At 43.1% G+C, this 21,122-nt stretch overlaps 1 protein-coding gene across 7 annotated transcripts in view; it reads left to right on the top strand.

The window, feature by feature from the left end:
• Window positions 1–21,122, top strand: part of DYRK1A (dual specificity tyrosine phosphorylation regulated kinase 1A) — a 158,635-nt gene that overhangs the window by 94,994 nt on the left and 42,519 nt on the right. For 6 of the 7 annotated variants that reach the window (XM_074996102.1, XM_074996117.1, XM_074996110.1 and 3 more), the window contains one exon: window positions 15,341–15,540. In XM_074996102.1, the coding sequence (XP_074852203.1) occupies window positions 15,341–15,540 (200 nt within the window). Of the gene's footprint in view, window positions 1–4,653; window positions 4,671–15,340; window positions 15,541–21,122 lie in introns of those variants that run through there. The other variant, XM_074996125.1, reaches the window with a different exon arrangement.

Genomic DNA, 21,122 nt, shown 5'->3' with positions numbered 1-21,122 from the left:
CTGCTTCCAGGAAATGCAGGAAAGAAAAAAAAGGCAGCTAGCAGAGGTAGAAACAGAACCACAGATCTCACAGCTGTGCTAATAGCAAGGAAAGAGAGAGAAGATTTTTCAGTCTTTCATGACCCTACAGTGACAGGCTTCCAGGTGCTGAATAGAAATGGTATTCCTGATGCCTAATTCCTCTGCACCTGAGAACAGTGGCGATGGAGGAGGCCAGAGCAGAAAACTGGGGGGTATTGTGGGGCACATACGGGACATCGCTGGAGGTGAATGAATTTGATTTAAAGACATGGTGTTTCCTCACTACCCTTTATTCAGAATTTTAAATTCAAACTGAACTCTATACCTGTCAGAACAAGAAAGCAATAAAGTAGCATTATAGGGGCTCTTTTGCAAACTTGGCTTAATCTAATTTTTGACCACTCCCCCCCTCTCCTCTACTCTCTGATTTGCTCACCTTGATAATTTTTTTTCTGATTTGTCAACCTTGATTACTATTTTTAGTTCTCTATGCCGTAAGTATTGAGTCTGTTCTGGTATGGCTATGGTCTGAAGAAGTGGGTCTGTCCCACAAAAGCTCACCTAATAAATTATTTTGTTCGTCTTTAAAGTGCTACTTTGCTGCTTTTTTGTTTTGATAGTATATAGACTAGCACGTCTTTCTCTGTGTTACTATACCTGTCAGGTTACTACAATATTATGGTACTGATATTACGTCAATTTTAATGCAACATAATTAAAGCTAATCAAATTTACAGTAAATACAGGCACTTGGAAAATTTGGGCTAAATGACTTAAAATCGATACCTTGTAGTGTAGACTTAACCCCTGTTAATCTGGTAGATATGTCTGTATTTTCCTGATTTACTCTTTACGTGCCTCTGTCTTTCAGAGAGAACTTCTTAATAACTTCCTTTTTATAAGCAAATGTTGGTTAGAACTCCTTGTCTAAACTTATCTATGGAACATCAGCTGTTCAGTTTCATTTGCTACAGTTAAGTTCATGTGCATGCAATTTTCAGCCTGTAGTAATATGTTGTTTCTTAGACAGATTAGATGGAATCTCATTGTAGTTTGTCAAAAGAAACCAAACTAGGTTGCTTTTGGGAAGCCTGTCATTCAGTCTCATATCACAACTCTGTGAAGGAAATGGTCTGAATTTGTGGCCATCGCTAGGCTATCTTGACCTCCTTTTTAATCTCTTTAGTCTGTGACACAAGAAGAAATGAACTGCTTTTCTTTATATCTTTGAGTATTTTACTGTAAATAGAACCGAACCCCTCACATAAAGGTTTCATTATGCGTGCAAATTTTCAATGTTAGGAAATCTTACTGGGTTGTTGAGTGCTTCAGATTTTTTCCTGAGCGTTCAGTAAACCAAAGTTTTATATACTTCCCAACTTTTTGTACCACACAAATATTCTGAATGTTCTAAAAATCAGAGCCCAGGAACCACAAATTAGTCACCCATTTTGACCATAATCTCTGTACCTCTATTCCTCATTTGTAAAAATTGAGATGAGTTGTGAATGTATCCAGTAAACTGAGCACTGTGTGTTGGAGGAAGTCGGACTAGATGACTACAGTAGTCGTTTCTCACCTCAGAGTTTATAAAAAAATATAGGCATCCCATGCTATAAAATAGTACAGATTGAACCTCTCTAGTTAAGCACCCTTGGGACCTGAATTACAGAAGGTCATTATTGTCTAGCAGTATTGCCAATGCGTCCACTGCTTATTGGACTCTTAGAAGACATTTAGTGGTAAATTACGGCTAACAGCATAGGACACTTAGAGCCAGGTCTAGTGGCTGAAAACAAACTCTATGAAACTGCTGGAAGCTTGGCTGTACCCACGGTAAGTGTATATTTGGCTAACTAAAATCATGCCAGACTACAGATGTTGCTGGACAAGAAAGTGACTGATTAGAGACTTTGAACTTGTATTTGGACATGTAGTTAAAAAAGTCAGAGGGGGATCAATTAAAGTTGTACAACGCTACCAAGGTGCTTCATGTAATCCTTCCATCATTTGATGTAGGTGCACCTAACACAGAGAACCCTGCTCGAATGTGTGCAGATAATATTGGAGTTCAAGTCTGTGGATCATAGCACATACAATGGTATGTTCCCTTAGTCTTTTTTCATCCTCTTGAATATTTTAAGGTCATAAGAGACCATCAGATCATCCAGTCTGATCTCCAGTTAATGCAGGCCAGATAATTGCACAGAGTTACTTGTGTAATGGATCCTAATAACTGGTTTGGCTGAAGCATCTTGCATTAAGTCATCCAGTCATGATTTGAAAACATGATGGTTTGGAGAATCCACCACTTCTCTTAGCAGTTTAATCTTTCTGCTATCCATATAGTACCATGTGCAGGAGCTACTGTCTGTTCTGGAGAGCAAGTTAAGGTTGCATGGCAAGTGTGACATATACCTCAACTCTGTATTTCCTGGTTTGTTTAGCTGGTCTCCATATTCTGAATGTCCAGGAGTGCCAATGGACAGCCTTAATCTGTGTTAACTAAGGCTCTGTCTACACTGCTGTCTGAAGTGAACCTAACATAGATCAACTTACAACTGCCACTTTAATTACTGAGGTGGGAAATGTCCATGCTACCCACCTTCTATCATTGGTGTACATCCTCACTGAGATCGTTTACAGTAATTGAAGAGGGGAAATGTGGGGAACTGCCAGTCAGGCTTTTCAGTTCTGTGTAGCTCCCTGCTAGGAGCTCAGCTTTCCCCCAGGGCTTCTCATCTTCATGTTCTCATTTGGGAGCAGGGTGGCATCTGTTATGGGCTACTCACCTTTGTGCTCCTAGCTGCCAGGAACAAGGGGAAGTGAGCAGGCAGTGGCCTCTGGTGGGAAGATCTGCACCTGTAATTTAATCAGCTGCTGTGCTCCCAGTTGGGAGTCAGGAACTTAAGGGCAGCATAGCTCCCTGCAGGAAACCTGGGTATCAGCCTAGCTCAAAGTAGATAATCCTGCAGAGCCATGGAATTGACAAGAATCACCACCAAGAGCCAATATAAGGATGGCAGTGTCTACACAGAATGTCTTCCTGACTATGCTAACATAAGCCCTTCATCTCTCATCAATGTGGTTTTATGACGTTGGCATAGCAGAGGAGTTGCATGGGGTGGAGCATGTCAGTGTGTACACTTCCACTTTTTGGTGATGAAAGTTGTCTTTTGTTGACAAAACTGAGTAGTGTGGAAAAGGCCTAAGATTTTGAATATTTAATATGTATTGTGGCAGACCAACAGCAGTGGGCTGTTGGAGTCTTATAGAGGGCAGATATACCTGGAGTTCAGTGAGTGGGTTTCTGCACATCAAAACAAAACAAAAAAAAATGCAAACACTTGAGGCTCATTAAGAGCTGGGCTGCAGCAGCAGGCTAATTAGATGTCAGCTAAGTTGAAGCTCACAAGCTCACCTTTAAAAGGATCCCTTCAGGTAAAGGAGGAGAAAGAGAAGAGGAATAGATCAGGAAGTGATGCTGGAAAACCTGAGGTTTGGTGGAAAGGGGAGACTCAGCCGTTACCAGGGAGAATGTGCTAGAGGGAAGTGGTGGAAGAAGTGGCTTAGGGAAAGGCTGCTGTGATTGGGGCAGAGGACAAGCCCCCATCAGCTGCTGCTATTTAGGGTTCCTGGGCCAGAGCCCAAAGTCATGGATGGGCCTGCGTTTACTACCACCCCCCCGAAAGAGATGCCTCAGCGGAAGGATGGGGTGCCAGGGCCATGTGAGGGGTCTTGCCCCATACTAGTGACTTGCCTATGATGAGGGTGACTCAATAAGCGGAGAGAGACCCTTGCCCCTGGAAAGATGTAATGCTGTGGCAGGGTTGCTGTGAGCCTCTGAGGTGTGTGAGAAAAGTCTCCAGGGAGCACAGGATCCAGAGGGCACAACAGGAGCCCTACTACAACTGGTGTTAGGAGTGGGATTGTGCACAACACATCAAGTAAAAAAAAAAAAAAAAAAGGTGGTGGAGTGGGAAATACAATACACTGGGATGCTGGTTCTGGGTTTTTCTTTTTTCAGGTGTCATTGGCTAGAGGCTAATGGTGTGTCACAATGGAGAACTGGGTGAAGGCATTAGTACAAGCCACGACTACTCAGAAAGAGGCCACCCAAGTGCAGGGGCTGGCCAAGTAGGAGGCCTCCCAGCTGCAGCAGGAGATGCACGAGCTGCTCTTGAACCAGGGAGCCTTGGATCAGGCCCTTCTCTGAGATACTGTGGACCAGCTGGTCCAGCAGACCATGGTCAAGGGAATGAAAACCTTACAGGCCATGGGTTGCCTTCTCAAGATGACACTGGGGGACGACATAAAGACCTATCTCCTGCCATTTGAGTGGACTGCTCAGTGTGAGACTTGGCCAGAGGAGCAGTGGGCCAGCATACTTACCCCATTCCTTTGTGGAGAAGCACAGAGAGCTTGCCAGCTGAGGACAGCCAGCTGCCCCTGGACAGAGGAACCATGAGTGGAAGTGCCAAGCCCCAGAGGAACCATGAGTGGATAAGCCCCCGAGGGCCCAGCTGTTCAACCTAATCCACCTTGCAAGATATGGTTGTGCCCCCAAACACACAACCTACGGGGAAATCCTCAAGACCATTGTCATAGACCACTTTGTTCAAAAGATGCCATTGGTTCTTCACGCATGGGTAGGCCAAAACTACCTGGTTGCCTACAATGAAACTGTTGTATTAGTAGAGTGGTGGCCAACAGCGAGAGAGCTGATTTATCCCCCTAAAGAGGATCCCCCACAAGTTAGGCCATTCTGCCCTCAGGACCTCAGAGGCCCAGACACTCAGGGAACCCTAGGCAGGGAAGAAGGGGGTCCTGTAGCCCATTACTAACTTGGGGGAAGAGAAGGAGTTCAGGAAGGTTAATCCAGAGGCCGAACCCTTGTCTTCTCAGGGCCAGAGGAATAACTACTGGTGCTATGGGTTCAGGGAGATGGGCCATACAGCAGCCCAGCTCCCCAACGTCAAAGAGCTGATGGAGTGCAATCCTGGGGACTCGGGAGACACAGGTTCCCTGTTTAGACTAGCGGGGGTTATGATTACCGCCCGCAGTACGCCAGGTCAGTGGTGATAGATGGGACAGAAACCCAGTCACCATACTCCCAGTGTATCTGCCCTCTCTACAGCTCCTACAACCCACTATCAGTTTGCCACAGTATTTAGTGTATAGATGTAAGTAAAACCCACGTGATCTTCAATGTATATTTATATCCATGGTGTGTATATGTAGAAAGTATAGTATATCATATATGTGTGCAGATCTAGATGCAGGACCCTTGAAACATATAGCCAAATGCCTCCATGATATGAAGGAACTAGAAATATAAAGAAGTGGAGCTTTCTTTTTGTACAAAGTAATTTAGTAGTAACTAGTCTTTCTTAGGAAGATACATGGTAGAACCTCACAGTTACAAACACCTTGGAAACGGAGGTTGGTTGTGACCTCTGAAATGCTTATAACACTGAACAAAATGTTCTGGTTGTTCTTTCAGAAGTTTACAGCTGAACAGTGACTTTATGCAGCTTTGAAACTTCACTATGTAGAAGGAAACTGCAACTTCCTTACCATGTCAAATCTTTAACTTTCCCTTTTATCTTTGTAGTCGCTTACCTTTAACACACTAAAGGATCAGTCATGTAGCACTTTGAAGGCTACCAAAATAATTTATTGGATGATACTTGGGGAGTCTCATTACCTAATGAACTATTTTATTAGTCTTCAGAGTGCTACATGACTGCTTTTTTGTTTTGTTAAAATACAGAATAACATGGCTGCCTCTCTGTTACTATTTCATACAGTACTATACTGTACTAAATTTCTTTCTTTCTCTCTCACATGCACATGTACAGAGTTCCAAATTAGGTAATGGTTGTAACTTTGGTACTCACAACTCTGAGGGTCTGTTGTGAGCTGCCACATACTTGGGGGTCGGGGTTGGGGGGGAGAACTTTAATTGACATCCCTTTAACTTACAAGTGCAATAACCTGGAAGAGCTATTTCTCAGCCTACAAGGAAATCCAGTTCATATTTTCCTTGTTGTGGAGTTCCAGCCACAGGTGGTTTTCAGCTTCCAGGATTGGTCCAAACCCTTACAGGATCATTGCTGTAAGTGTGGGGAGGAGATGTGGAGATGGGTTTTTACATTGATACACTGTTAAATCTGAGGAGCTCCCATGTTACTTACATTGGTGCAGGAAGATGTCTAATGGACTTGTTGGAATCTAATACTCTGTTTTCTCATTTTTTCCTTTATTTGTGGGATGGTAAAGTTATAATTCTGGTTTTGATGAAAAATCTTAATCAGGATGATGGGGTGTGGTGTGGTGTGGTGTGGTGTGGTGTGGCGACCTACAAGTGATCAAGCTTTGGATTATTCTAATCTTTTCCAAAAGTTCATTCCACATCCAGATTCCCTAGACCAGGGGTCAGCAACCTTTCTGAGGCGGAGTGCTGAAATTTTACCTTTTGACCTCTGTGATGGATCCGAGTGCTGGTGATACTTTTTAAAGTCACTAAGGGTGCGTCTACAGTAGGAACTAACTATGAAGTTAACTTCGAAGTTAGGCACTACTTCAAAGTAGCTAGCAGAGAGTCTACACACATTTTTGCTTACTTTGAAGTTAATTTTGAAGTAGCGAGCCCAACTTTCAAGTCCTTACTCCATTCCTGGGCATGGAGTAGTGCCCTACTTCAAAGTTTTAACTTCGAAGTAGGGTGTGTGTAGACGCTCAACTTCGAAGGTGCTTAGTTCAAAGTTATATTTCAAAGTAAGCAACTTCAAAGTTATTTTTGTATTATAGACATGGCCTAATAGTCCTATTTACTGCAGCTTCATTAATAAATAAATTAAGATGCAGAGCTTTACTGTTTTGATGTTTAACTCTCCACGCCGCCAGGTTTTTTAAATATCTAACAATGTCTGGGATTTTAATACAGCCCTGTGCAAGGGGCCTGTGCCTCAGGGGCCTCTGTGGTCGGGCTCTGGCCCCAACCCTGCTCTGCGGTGGGGGCTATGGACAGTGGTGGTGTGCTCCAGCGCTGGCCTCAAGCTGTGCAGGGCTCTGACCCCAGCCCTGTGCTGCAGCGGGGCCTTTGTAGCAGGGACCTGTTCCTGTGCTGCATTGTGGGAGGAGGGACAGGGCCAAGATCCTGCTGCTGGCCATTCAAAATCAGCTTGCGTGCCAGCAGTGGCACGTCAGGTGTTGCCAGCCCCTGCCCTAGACTGAAGCTGTCCTGTTTTTGGCTTGTGTGTTTTGTCTTGAGTGTTATAATCTCTGCGTTCCCTTAGAAACTGTGATGACAGTTTGTCGATGCTCTTGTATTTTTCAGAGTTGCTAGGGTTTGATGTGTTAATGACATTAAAGATCAGGACCAATGCCTTGATCTGCCAGTGGAAGATTGAGAGAATTAAGGGATCAGAGCATGGGAGTGATGTGCTCATCTGATCTTAAATAAAGAGGCTGCACACCTCTTTATGTGTCATTTTTAGCTTGTCAATTATCTTTATATCATTTTGGATACACCAAATTACTGTAATATACTTTGGAAATAATATGCTCAGATTACCCTGATCACTCTCTCCTATGGAAAGTAAGAGCAGAGTTTGATAACAAGATGGAGATGTAAAACTGTTTTTTAAAATCACTGACAGTGCCAGCATCATCCATGTTCAGTTATGAGGCAGAAAAAATACCCAGAGGGTTTACTCAGCTTTGTCAAACTGAACACACATTTATAAAGAAAGGAAAGTGTTCCAGGTAGTTTTTAGAGAAATCAGCCGCGGCCAGTAAGCTGCTGGTGGTTGTTTTAGTTTCTTTTTTGTTTGTAACCTTTGAAAGGTTTAGGACATAGTTGACAGTTTTTCTGAACCAGTGACCTGTTACCACAGTTAATGCCAGCAGAGGAGTTTAAGCTGGTGTTACTCCAATATAAATGAGATTTGTTGGCAAGTCTCCTGTCACTGGGAGAGGAGCTTATGCTGTCTCCCTATATGTAATTGATCTCATTTACATGTTGCAGAGAGAGGTGAATCATGGTTTAGATGAGCAATTACACTTATCACTATGGGTCCTGAAAAGAGATGACCTGAGTTCTTGAAGTGCTGTGCTGCCTATGCCTTGTTGTTTACTATCTAACAGTGGAGATTGTGGAGATACAGCCATGATGACAAAGATGGGTTCTTTCAGTGGTACCACGTATACTGTGTGCTCTCTAAAGCCCAGTTGAGAGGCATCCAGGATGTTAGCATATGCCGTTTTCCCACTGATATTTGCTGAGTCAAGTTGGAGAAAAGATCAGAGTAGAAATGGTCTTCTGGATCATGTGCCCAAGTTTTTAGGATTGGGTGGTTAGGTTTTCAGGGAGATTGTCAGACTTGTTTCTCTGAAGGAGGTATTGATGGTCACTTTTAGGAGTGGAAGACGTTTGTAGTGTCTGTTAGATGCTGTTCCTTGCCAGCATAATTATTGTTTCATATATGGTAGCTCTAATATTTTTCAGAGTTTCTAGCTTTACTAAGGCAGTGGAGCCAAAGTCTGGGAATGGGTAATGTAGTTTGGTAAAGTAGATCTAATCTACTTGGATTTCAGTAAGGCACACTTGATATAGTTCCACATGGAATATTATTAGTTGTGGTTAATAAGAGAATCAAAAGATTGCTAAGGAATTGGCTTGTTTAGCGTCACCAGAAGAAGACTAAGAAGAGATTTGATTGTACCCTATAAATAAATCAGAGGATAAACAGCAGGGCACAAACGGAGTAAAATGCCATTATTGGCACAGACTAAATGGCTGTAAACTGACCATTAGTTAGTTTTAAGGCTTGAATAAGATGCAGGCATCTTAATTGTCACAGGAGTGAAGTTTTGGAACAGCCTTCCCAGGGAAATAGCAGGAGATAAAAAAAAAAAAAAAATTAAAAAAAAAAACCACCTAACTTGTTTCCAGATTGAGCTAGACAAGTTTATGAAAGAGATGATATGGTTTCCTAATCTGGTATATGACCTATTTGTGACTGCTGTTTACAGACATCTCTATTGATAGGAGATAGAACAGGAGATGGGGAGGTTTCTGAATTACTTCAGAGAATTCTTTCTCATGAGTCTAGCTGGATGTATTGGCATTGGGAAGAGATTGGCAGATCCTTTTTTAATCTTCTGCATTGTGAGGCATTAGTCACTTGATGGTTTAAACTATAATAAATTATGTGGATTCTCTGTAACTTGATATGTATAAAAAAAGATTTGAGGACTTCAGTAACTCAGCCTGAGGTTGAATATCTTTTACAGGATTGGGTGGGTGAGGCTCTGTGATGTGTGATTTATGTGGGAGAATAGACTAGATCATCAGTTCCAAAACTTTTTGAGATGGCAACCCATTTTGACAATTGAGTAAGACTTTGTGACCCAAGGTGGAGGAGAGGGTAGGTTCTCCCCTGTTTTTTTTTTGTTTTTTTTTTTTTAAATCTTGATTTCAACCCCACTCCTAGGTTCAAAGCCCTCACAGCCCCAAATCATTCTCCCTGCCCTCAGCCTTAAACTGCTCACAGCCCCAAAATGCTCCACCACCTACCTCACATGTGTGTCACTGCTGCCCCCATCTTCTCCTTCACCAGGCCGCCACCACCTCCTCTCCATGGCTCCCCCCAGACCTCCTAGTCCCTTCCCCCACTTGCAATGCGGGCAGTTCCCTGCACTGTTGTGCTGAAATGGGACTCAGTTTAACTGGTTTAAAGCCAGATCCTCCTGCTGGCCTTTAAACCAGTTAAATTGAGTTCCATTTCAGGGTGGTAGGACAGGGACTGGGAGCCGGAGGCATGAGAGGCGAGAGCTGCAAATGGCTCCCATATGCAGCTTGGAGGTGCCCAGCTGGTGACCCTTATAAAATCTAATGATGACCCATAGGTGGGGAATCCCTCGACTAGGTGATCATGATGCTCCCTTCTGGCCTTAAAGTCTCTTGAGTTTTTTATGTTTTCTGTCTTATTTTGCTCCATTCCTGTTCGGTCTATCTAGTCAGCAAAGAACGAGAACTGTGCTGTAATTTGAATGCTGGGTGCAATTTTGGATTGCATTCTGGCTTGATTTGCTAGTTTGTTATATGGAATCTCTACATTCATCATGATTTCAGTGCTGTGGTAATGGAAGAGGAGAAGGTTTGTTTTTTGTTTCTTTACTGTGTTGGTGTAATTGTGTGAATAGTTTTGATGCTATTGATAGATGAATTAGGACTCAATTGTATAACATCTTCATTTTAATCCTCTGCCTATACATTTCATCCTCTTCAGTTCATCTGAGCTATGGTTAGTTAGTGTTAGTTATGATGGTCTTCAAGTCATGGTACTTATTGGAAATTTTACTTTGCAGGTAGGTGGCTTGTCCCAGGAAGAGTTGAAAATTGGATAATAAAGTTTTCAAGGATGAACTAGGCTTGATTTGTTCTCTAGGAAGATGAAGGGAAAGGCTCTGATTTCCATTTGGATGGGGCAGTGTCTGGTAGTTTCTGCCAGAGTGGAATTGGAGTTGAGTGTATCTGGTTAAGTGTGAGAGTTGGAGATGGTCTGAAGACATCCAGTGGTTCCTTTGTGAGCTAAAAGTTAAAGCACTAATTCTGGCGTTAAGTATGTGAAAGTTGAGGTTGCTGAATCTGATGACACATGAGGTTCAAAAAGCATTCTGGCCAGCAGATCCATTATTTTTCTCCAGGAATTTTCCAGGATTTTGTCTGGAGAGTCTAAACCATCTTTCTCCCGACACTCCTCCTTTCCTGCAAAGATGAGATGGGTGCGCTCAAAAGTTCCTGATTCTGCAGTTCAGTATTCCTGGCATCTGAGGTTGGAGGGATTAGATCTGTTATTCTGCCTACTTATTTCTTCTTTAAAACTCATTTATTGGATCTTTCTTTGATTAATATGTTCTAATTACTATGCAAGAATTAGATCTGCTAGGATAGGGTTGGAAATGGCATTGAATCAGGTCTGCTGCGCAGGTAAGGTCACATTTCAAAAAGCTGATCTTGAACGGTGTTTGTTTTTGGTGATGGTCTGACCTCATAGTATTCATCAACAGAAAACTGACTGTCAGTTTTTCCTCTGTCTATCCCAGTGACATCACAAATTGGTAAAGTAGAAGCATTGTCTTCCACATTTTTTAGTAAGTTTTGTCTTCCAGTTCTTAAAATTCCAAGTGTTTTTGACATAGATGTGCTGGCCACGGTTTGCATAGTGGAATTGATTTATGAAACCAAGCACAAAAATTGTCAAAGACTGCATTTGGAATTATTTCAGATGGTGAATAGCCTGGTTAATTTGGGCTGTTTCCAACTTGAAACAGTCCAGAAGCTGAAGTTGATTCAGAGTGCAGTTGCTTGCCTATTAAATGGTGCTTCACAATAATCATAAACATAGAAACACTGCGTCTCAACTGACTAATTTCCTTTTGGCTTCCCTGTTGTATTTAAGTTATTTAACATGTAATGCTCTAAATGTAATGGAACTTGGCCACATGAGAAATCTGTATGCCTGTATTATTACTGCAGCTGTCATCTGTGATGAAGCTTAAGTGGGATATAGCATTCTGTTACTGATCTTTGGAAGGTGTTTTACCTTGAAATCCACTGGAGCCTGGTTTTGTTTGAACAGATGTGCTGCAAATCTTTTAACATGTCAGGTGATCAGTTCAACAAGGATGAGCCAAGCATGAAACCAGGATCCTTGTTGGATGTCTTTTTACCTTATGGTCTGGTGTATGTTTAGTTAGCCAGTTCCACTGAGTTCCAGGATGTTCTGCAAAATGTGACAGGACTTGGTCAAATTATCTGAATTACTTTGTTGTGGTTGAGGCACTTTTGGTTCCCAGGCACCCTGAACATGTGTCTGCGAATGAAGGACCTTGTCTCTGTTTCCAGGTCTGCTTTTGCACAATGAGGGGAAGATTCTGCCCCCCAGAGTCTGAGTTCCCTTCATCTCACAGATGGGCTGCTGGATGGATATTGGAAGTAGAGGAGTTGTGCAGATTAGCTGTCCAGAATGGTTTAATGAACAGTAGGAAATCTGGTAACATGGACAGGATTTTCTTCCTGGTTTCATCGGAAGACCCTGATTCCACAAAAAACTGTGGTGCAGATCTTAGACTACTCCTTTGGGTTTGAAGCCGAGTACTGTTCCTCAGATCAGTGAAAATCCATCTGGTAGTTCTTTCTGCACATTTTCCACTAGGGATGTAAAATCCTGTTTCATCAGTTAACTGGTTAAATGTTAAGTTTAACAGGTTAATTAATTAAATGGAGCAAGGGTGCTCCAGGGTGGCTCATGGTGGGTCCAGTGGGACTGGGGCATCCAGCCTTTCTTTCCCCTATGTCCCTGGTGGAGCTGTGCGTGAGAACGGAGAGTTAGGGTTGCAGTCCAGCTAATGGTCAGGGAATGTGGGATCCAGAAATGTAAGTTGGTGGACAAGGCTGCTTGTAGAAAAGCAGAGTGGTGGAAGCCCTGGAGAAATGAGGTGCTGAATCTGGATTCAAGTTATCTCGTGTCCTGGAATGGTTGAAGGGAAGAAGTTTCTTTTGTTTAAGTCATTTGGACAACATCTTGGGAACAGAGGCCTGTGGAACTGTACCTGGCTGGCTTGGCAATTATAGCAAAAGATGCCCATCTCTGAAAATAATCACCAATATATTTTTATCAGTCTTTTTAGTTACACATTGAATGTGATGGTATGTGTGAGTGGGAATTAAGGGTCATAATACTCTTCTCTCTCAGTGAATGTTTAGTCACACTTGAGATCAGAGGTGCTCAAGTCAAAGCTGTCTCAATATAAGTGAGAGGGAATGTTCTCACAGTGCCCTTGCTTTGGAATTTGCTTCCCAATTGGGTTCACCAGAATCCAAATTTGTTAACCTTTCAGGCATACTCCAAAAGCCTTCTTCTGTCTCTTTTTTGACATCAGGGGTGGGATAGACTACAGGGGACATGACATGGTCAGTCCTTTCCTTATTTAGTTATTTTAATGTATGGGCTAGGCTTGTAGAAGGACCTTGGATGTATTTTAGAAATTTCAATAAGTAAAAAGTCGTGGTAGATTAAATTAAAGATTTTGAAGAGTTCAGGGATCCGCGCTGTAGAATTTAGACCGTTGTGTTGCATCAAACACAGGTCTCTGAATTTATCCTCTTTTAAATAGTGTCCAAGGCATTTATAACCGATTAAATGACTTTGCAAGTTAAAATGTCTGTAGTTTCGTAAGTATTGTCAGTCAGCATAATTTGAAAAGTTCCCTTTAGGGTATCACCTTGACATAGTCATAGCCTTTTGAATCGCTACATTTTTTGCAGTTATATCCATTTAGGAGGAGTGGGGGGTGAAACCCTTACCATGAAGAAAACCTGTTTGAACAAAGATAGCTTTCCAGTATCAACCTGTTCAAAAATTTTAATGAGGCTTTCTAAGAAGTGTGTTGTCTTGGAAAGAACTGTGGTCTGGTGTTTAGAATTGAAGATTTGCTTGCATTAGGAAATTGTAGGGGAGGGAAAAAATCCTAAACCAATAGCTCAGATGTCAGTAGGGCTATGTGTACACGTGCACACTACATCAAAATAGCTTATTTCGATGTAGCGACATTGAGATGAATAATGTCTACACGTCCTCCAGGGCTGGCAACATCGACGTTCAACTTCGACGTTGGGCAGCACCACATCGAAATAGGCGCTGCAAGGGAACGTCTACACGCCAAAGCAGCACACATCGAAATAAGGGTGCCAGGAACAGCTGCAGACAGGGTCACAGGGCGGACTCAACAGCAAGCCGCTCCCTTAAAGGGCCCCTCCCAGACACAGTTGCACTAAACAACGCAAGATCCACAGAGCCGACAACTGGTTGCAGACCCTGTGCATGCAGCATGGATCGCCAGCTGCGGCAGCAGCAGCCAGAAGCCCTGGGCTAAGGGCTGCTGCACACAATGACCATAGAGCCCCGCAGGGGCTGGAGAGAGAGCGTCTCTCAACCCCTCAGCTGATGGCCGCCATGGCGGACCCCGCTATTTCGATGGTGCGGGACGCAGATCGTCTACACGTGCCCTACTTCGACGTTCAACTTCGAAGTAGGGCGCTATTCCCATCCCCTCATGGGGTTAGTGACTTCAACGTCTTGCCACCTAACGTCGATTTCAACTTCGAAATAGCACCCAACACGTGTAGCCGTGACGGGCGCTATTTTGAAGTTGGCACCGCTACTTCGAAGTAGTGTGCACGTGTAGACACGGCCTAGGAGAGCTGGTATAGACAGGATTTCTGCAAGTGGGCCCATTTTAACCAACCTGTCAATTAAACCCACCGTTTTTAGTAAGTTGGACATAGCGGTAATATGACAGAAGCCAACTGCACCTCATCTGTGCTATCACTTCCATATAAAGCTAGTTTAGTATTAGAATATGAGACTATTGTATTGTGCCTAGAGCTGAACAAAAATATATTTTTGATTTGCTGGTAGTTCTGGAAAAATAAAATCAGTTTGATCCAAAAAACAAAATTCAGAAAATCAGGTGAATCAAAGAAGTAGTTAGTTTTTGGACCATTTCATTCATCTTGAAATATTTTTTGTTTTCAGTCATTTTTAAAGGGCTAGATTGTCAAAATGGGGAAAAAGTGATTGTTCTCTACTTATATTCCAGTCATTTTAGTATACTCACCTACAATATAGGAAACCTGCTTTCACTTCTCCCCTCTGCTTGATGTGAAACAGCTCTAATGGCACCTGAATATTTCTCTCATTGTGATTCTGCAACATTTTCCTTTAATTTGCAGGGTGTTCTTTTTTTTTTTTTTTTTTTTTTGGGCGGGGGGCGTCTCTTTCTGCTGTGTAAAAGACTCACAATCCAGAAGACTTAAAAGGATGGAATTGATTGTACAGAAAGATCTCTGATGGTATAAGATAGAGAAACCAGACAACCATATTTTCTTTTAATCTCTTTTCAGTTATAATTTTAGATATCACTTGTAAAAGTGGCAGGTAAACAATTGGGCTAGATGGACCTTTGGTCTGACCCAGTATGACTGTTCTCAATTTTTCAACCTTTTTTTCAGTTCATCACTTTAATATGTCTGTCACAACTTTTCCATTTGTAAATTGGCACGCATTACTTCTTGTTCACTTTTGAGCACTTTTAAGAGCTCTGTATTAATTCTTCTGTATAATATGTACACAAAGTATTATTTTACTCAGTGTTATGTATTTAGTGGCCTTGGAAATGGTGGTCAATTGGTGCAAATACCATGAGGATGTAAACATTACACTAAAATCTTAAATTGTTTTTCTAGGAGGAGAGACTTCAGCATGCAAACCTTCATCTGTTCGGCTTGCACCGTCATTTTCATTCCATGCTGCTGGCCTTCAGATGGCTGGACAGATGTCCCATTCACATCAGCAGTACAGCGATCGTCGGCAGCAGAACATAAATGACCAACAGGTTTCTGCCTTATCTTATACTGACCAGATTCAACAACCTCTAACTAACCAGGTATGTGATATCAGCAGAGAGACTTTTTAGTAGTGAGATGTGTGCTTTCTTCCCTAAATATTTAAATATTTTGGGACGCTACAAGTATAATTTTTAAAATTTATGATTACATGGTTCACATCTCAATCTTTATTTTTTTTTGAGAAACATTGTTAGACTTTTTAAGAGACTACAGGAGATAATCTTTTTACAGTTAATGAAATGCTTGCCTCATTTGTACAAGAAAATATTCTGTTCTAACCATCTTAACCTGGAAAGGGAATAAAGTAATCTGAGGGGAATTTATGGCTATGAAAGACGAGTGTAAAGATAATCATGAACAGTGTAAATGGAAGTCAAAGTCTGCTCTATTTTTTAAAGAGGGAAAATGTTCCAGTGGAGAATTTTATAGCTGATTTGGATTGTAAAGTTATTGTACAGAACTTCGTACAGATCTTGATTTCAAAACAGTAATATAAATTTATACTGTGACGGGGACTTTTTCACTGCTCCACTCCCACATCAGACTTCTGCATTCTCATATATTAGCTCTTACCTTTGATAGCTGAAATGTGCATTCTTTGAGAGTAGGACGACTCTAGGTGTTCACTATCTGACTGACATACCTTTCCCAGTGTCAGTGGACTTGGCAGGAGCTCCTGCCAAGAGGGGTAAATTATCCCTTTGCTTTCTCCTCTTTAGTTCCCTCTTTCTTAAAAGCAGCAGGAAAGCTAATGGCAACAGCTTAGCAACTGCAGTTTTCTCATATCCAGATTGACTGACTTTGAATCCATGGAATCTTTTTAAATTCTGCCTTCAAAGCACACAGGATTGTAAAATGAACCCAATCTAAGAGGAGGGTATGCTACTGCTGCTCTCGGATGCAAGTCATTTCTCACTTCACCTCCCTTCCTTCTCCATTCCTCACCTTCCCCTCATCCAAATCCAAGTCACTTTGGATGTGCTCCAGTACTATCATGAGAGCCTTAACCAGAACTCCCAAGTATATTGCTCGGTGGAAAAGCAAAATGAGGGAAGGGACCCCAAAGAAGAGGAAGAAATTAGAGAAGATGATTGTGATAGGATCAGCCTTAAGATATGCAGGATCATCCAGCATGTAGGGGGGAAAAAGATGTTTAGGCTGTTCAAGTGGAAGGCTTATCACATATAACTTCAAGGATAATTCATCTCCTGAAAATTGGAAATGGAAAAGCTTGGTGATATTATTCACAGAAATCTCATCCTGCCTAGTTCACTTAAGTTTTAGAAAACTACATATGCTCTCGAGAGTGGGAATCTTCATTAAGAAGTTACCTGCATGCTGGCTTCTGAAGATCCTGTATCTGCCAAGAAAGGAAAAAAAAATTGCCAAGATCTGACTGTTCATCCGTGGATGTAACCACCTCAGGAGTGGCAAAAGGTGTGATCTCTGCTCCCTGGGATGCTGGACAATCAAGCTTCTACTGTAGTTTTGTAGTTGTCCTGCACAGGACTCAGCCTAGGAACAGGGCATACCCCAATCCTGTAGCTTCAAGCCTTATGAAGTGTGCAAACATTCTGTGCTGATTAGTGGTTGCCTGAGGTGCCTTGGCAAGGGGCACGTTTGGAGTAAATGTTGAATTTGCAAATCGTTTAAGCCACAGACTACAAAGAGATACATTTGCCTGCCTTAGTGTTTTCCTAATGGAGTTGTTGCTAATCTTTGCACTGTAGCAGAGGTTAAACTCTGCATTGAGAACCGTGGCATTGGTGTGCAGTGTACTACTGGTGCCATCTTCAAACTGATACTGTTCCCCATTGCTGGCTCTGATCAAGAAGCTGAAGGCAGCAGCGTGGCAACAATCTCCAGTGTCCCATAAGGGAAAGGAGAAGTCGGGAGGAGGCTTAAGACCTGCAAAGGGTGGCTTGGTACCTCTGTCTGGGAGTCAGGCCACAGCTCAAGTAGAGTGTAGAGCCTCTCCCATCCTGGGCCTGTTATACCAGGAATAAATGAAGGCTTAAGGCACATGGAGGAGCTGTTGACCCCAGAGACCATGTGAGTGGCGCAGGACGTATTGGCCTTACAAGTACCATCTGTATGATAGTCCTGGGGCAAGCCCACATTGGGGCTCTTTTTTGGGCATCTTCCCAGTGGGTTCATTCTCCATCTAAGAGACCATCTCTGCTACTGCTTCCCTGTGTGAAGGCCCCAGGCCTCAGACATTGGAAGTCAGGCTTCACAAATGCTCTTTTGGTCTCCAAAGTCTGGGCGCTAAGGGTAGGAATAGGAGTGATGCTCCCTGGAGCTATGGTACAAATCAGTTGATACATGCACCTTGTGGCATCTCTGAGTCCTTGACAAAGCTCCCAAGACCATTCAGGCAAACAAGCAGGTCCTTGTGGTCTCAGTGGTTCCTAGGCTGCCAGATTCACGTTAGCTCCCATTCATAGTCAGAGTCCCAGTAACAAGTGAGTGATAGGAGGTGTCAAGCACTAGGATCCCATTTCTAGTCCACCTATCCCCAGTGATCTCTGAGGTCCCATTGCAGAAATTTGTCCTGCTTGGAGGGATCCTCACGGGCACGCATTACTCACCACTGTGTGGGAGGTGGTCAGAGGAAGCAATGAGAGTGTGTCCTCAGAAGCTGACACTGAGCTGGGTTTTCTGCCACCAGGTCAGGCAGTTATGCTAACAGTGCCCCCCTCCTGTCCCTCACCTTCAGTACTATATCTCCCCATGTGGCCATGGGGACAGTGGCTGGTATCACAATATCCTGGAATGTGTGGGGGGTTTCCATTTACCCCAGGCTGCCTGTTCAGTTTTGGGGACATGTGAGAATCTCTTAGCCTCTTGTCCTGACCCCCTGAACCAGGGCAAGCCTTGAGGAGCAAATCCCTGGACTAAGTTGGTTCTAGTGGATTGACCCACAGGAAGAGGTGTGTGCCTTAGGATGACATATTGGGTGTGTCCCATGGATCCAGTTTCCCCTTTGTTTGGTAACTATATTTCCCTTTTTCTCCTGGCTTGGTCTGCCATAATGTTGTACTGCTGGGTCCTGGATGCTATCTCAGAGTTATATACCCGAATTCCTTTCCACCTGCCCACCTCTCCTCTGTCCCTCTTCAGGGATTCTTTTCACAAAAGTCTTCTTATGAAGGAGATTCAAGAGCTAATGTGGTTGGGGATGGTAGAGGAGGTTCTGCCCTAGTATTGGAACAGAGTTTCTGTTTCCTGATAGTTCCTAATACTTAAAATCAGTGGAAACTTCTGGCCTTCTCTAGACTTGCAAGACCTCAGCAGGAAACTAAGGCAGCTCAAATTCCTCATGGTCTCTCTTAGCCTCCATTATTTCCTCCCTGGATTTGGGAGACAGGTACAACACCTTCAAGCTGAAGTACGCATGCATCTACATGACAGTATTCCCAGATCAGACTCTTCCTTTGTTTTACAGTGGATCCCATCCACTGCCAGTTTATGGTCCTCCAATTTGGCCTGACTGCAGCACCAAGGGTCTTTACCAAGTGAGTGGTATAATTGAGGCCTACCTCAGACACTGAGTTATCCAGATATACCCATGTCTCAGTGACCATCTGGTCAAAGGCAGCTCTAGGGTGTAGGTCCAGCATGACATCAGCATTCTCCAAACCACGTGCCAGTCTTTGGGATGCCTGGTCAGTATTGAAAAGTCCATATACTAATATAATATACCAGTTCAAGGAGTGTGATTCACTGAAGCAGTGTTCAGCTTGACCCATGGGAAAGTAGTCCTGCTGCTAGACAGGGTCCAGGACCTGGCAAGGCCTCATGGCAGAGGTGTCTTGAGTTTCCCCTCTGGTAGAGAGAAAGGAACTGAAGGTGGGGGATAATGTGGCAGCTTTTAGAAAGCTTCATGAAAATGCTACTCCAGGAGTCCCTAGAGCTGCTGCTTTATGGATACTGCTGAGGAAAAAATTTCAAGCACCATTGCATATGGCGAGCACATACACCTGACATGGAATGGGCATAAGTAACACAACTCGAAGAACAGAATGTGCCTTCTTCCATGCTGCCCTTCATATTTGGGGTGTTGCTCCGAATAATCATTCTCAAAACTATTCTTCTGCTTTGAGTGTTGTCCCTGTGAGTGCTGCACAGTAGGTGTTGGGCTTGCCATGGGATGGAGTTTATCCATAACAGCACTTAGTGGGGGCTGTGCATGTGCGCATTGGTCGCATCGCTGGGAATTGGGTGCACAGCCTCCAGTCTCCTCAGTTCTTTCATTGCTGCCCTCAGCTACAGACGAAGCTCAGATGTCTTTCTCCTTAGGCTTATAGTATAGGATGAATTAGGTTTAGAGTTAGTAGTTTCTTGATGATTTCTTTCGTTAGTCTGTTTAGACACAAGATATTTTTTTCTCTACAGTTACTTCTTTAGTTCTTGGCTGTTACCTAAATTGTATATAGTTCACTGAGATTACCATTATTCCTTAAGAAGAAAAAAAATGGAGGAGAAAGAAAGAAGGAAACCGAATAAGAAATCCTCTGCTTCACTATGTCTGTCTCGCTGGGCTTCAAGAAATGCTCTAAATCCTGGGATCCCATGCCTGCTTCAGATGGCCACTCTTGAGTGTATATGCTGTGTCAGAGAGGCACATGTTCCAGAGAAGTGCTCTCAGTGTAAAAGCCTCACAGCTCGAGCCACTAAAGACAAGGAGATAATGTTTAAAAACGCTCCTCTTTGATAAGACTCTTGAGCTGCTGCTGTATGATCAAAATAATGTAAATATCCCCTCTGATAGGGACTCCACGTTCTCGTCAGCAAGTAAAAACGCAAAATCTAAGCCTTCCCCGTCACGCTCTCTTTTGTCTAGGGTATGTATAGGAGAAGAGCCAGGCACATTGGGCATACAAAAGTCTAAAGGTGCTGTGGTCTCTTCACACAAAAGCCATACTTTGCATAAAGCTTTTCCAGACTCTGCTTTAAGGGCACTGGTAGAACAACCAGCAGCTGTGTTGCCTGGTGCTCAAATGGCACTGACCACGCAAGCCTCTCTCTCAGTGCTGGAACAGCAAACAGTGCCGTGTTGCTTCTTGGCCCCGAAGGTTCAGCATAAGCAGTCCCATTCTTCACCAGGACACTCTATGCCACCGTGGAAACCCAGGACAAAATTTAATAGTTTCTTCACTGTTTCCACCATAAGATCACCAGTGCCCACATATTCATTATCTCTTATACTGCCCTATCAACATGAAGGAGGTGTACACCATGCTTATTACAGAGCATTGAGGTCTCATCAATCACCTCCCCTCATTACAATGCTGCATTTCGTTCTCATGTACCTAGACCAGTTAATCAGTTTTCACATGCCCTCATATCACCTGATTTTTTCTGGGGTTAACAGATTCTGTGAACGCGGGAACATTTTGTCTTCACAACACTCATCGCCAAGTGTAACCCATGCTTCCCATTTTTACTGAGGCTATCATCATTGGTACTACAGAGAGGATCCTCATGAATACTACTATTCCTGTTCACATCGACTACCCTGCCACTGCTGTGGACCTGTTGGTGACTAGTCAAAAATTTCTTCAATAGTTGCACAGTGCCAGATGTCTCCTACTGTATCAGTTTCTACACACCACAA

The sequence above is a fragment of the Carettochelys insculpta genome, chromosome 1 (assembly GCF_033958435.1).
Source record: "Carettochelys insculpta isolate YL-2023 chromosome 1, ASM3395843v1, whole genome shotgun sequence".
Classification (NCBI taxonomy): Eukaryota; Metazoa; Chordata; order Testudines; family Carettochelyidae; genus Carettochelys; species Carettochelys insculpta.
This window is presented reverse-complemented; position numbering and strand designations above follow the sequence as displayed.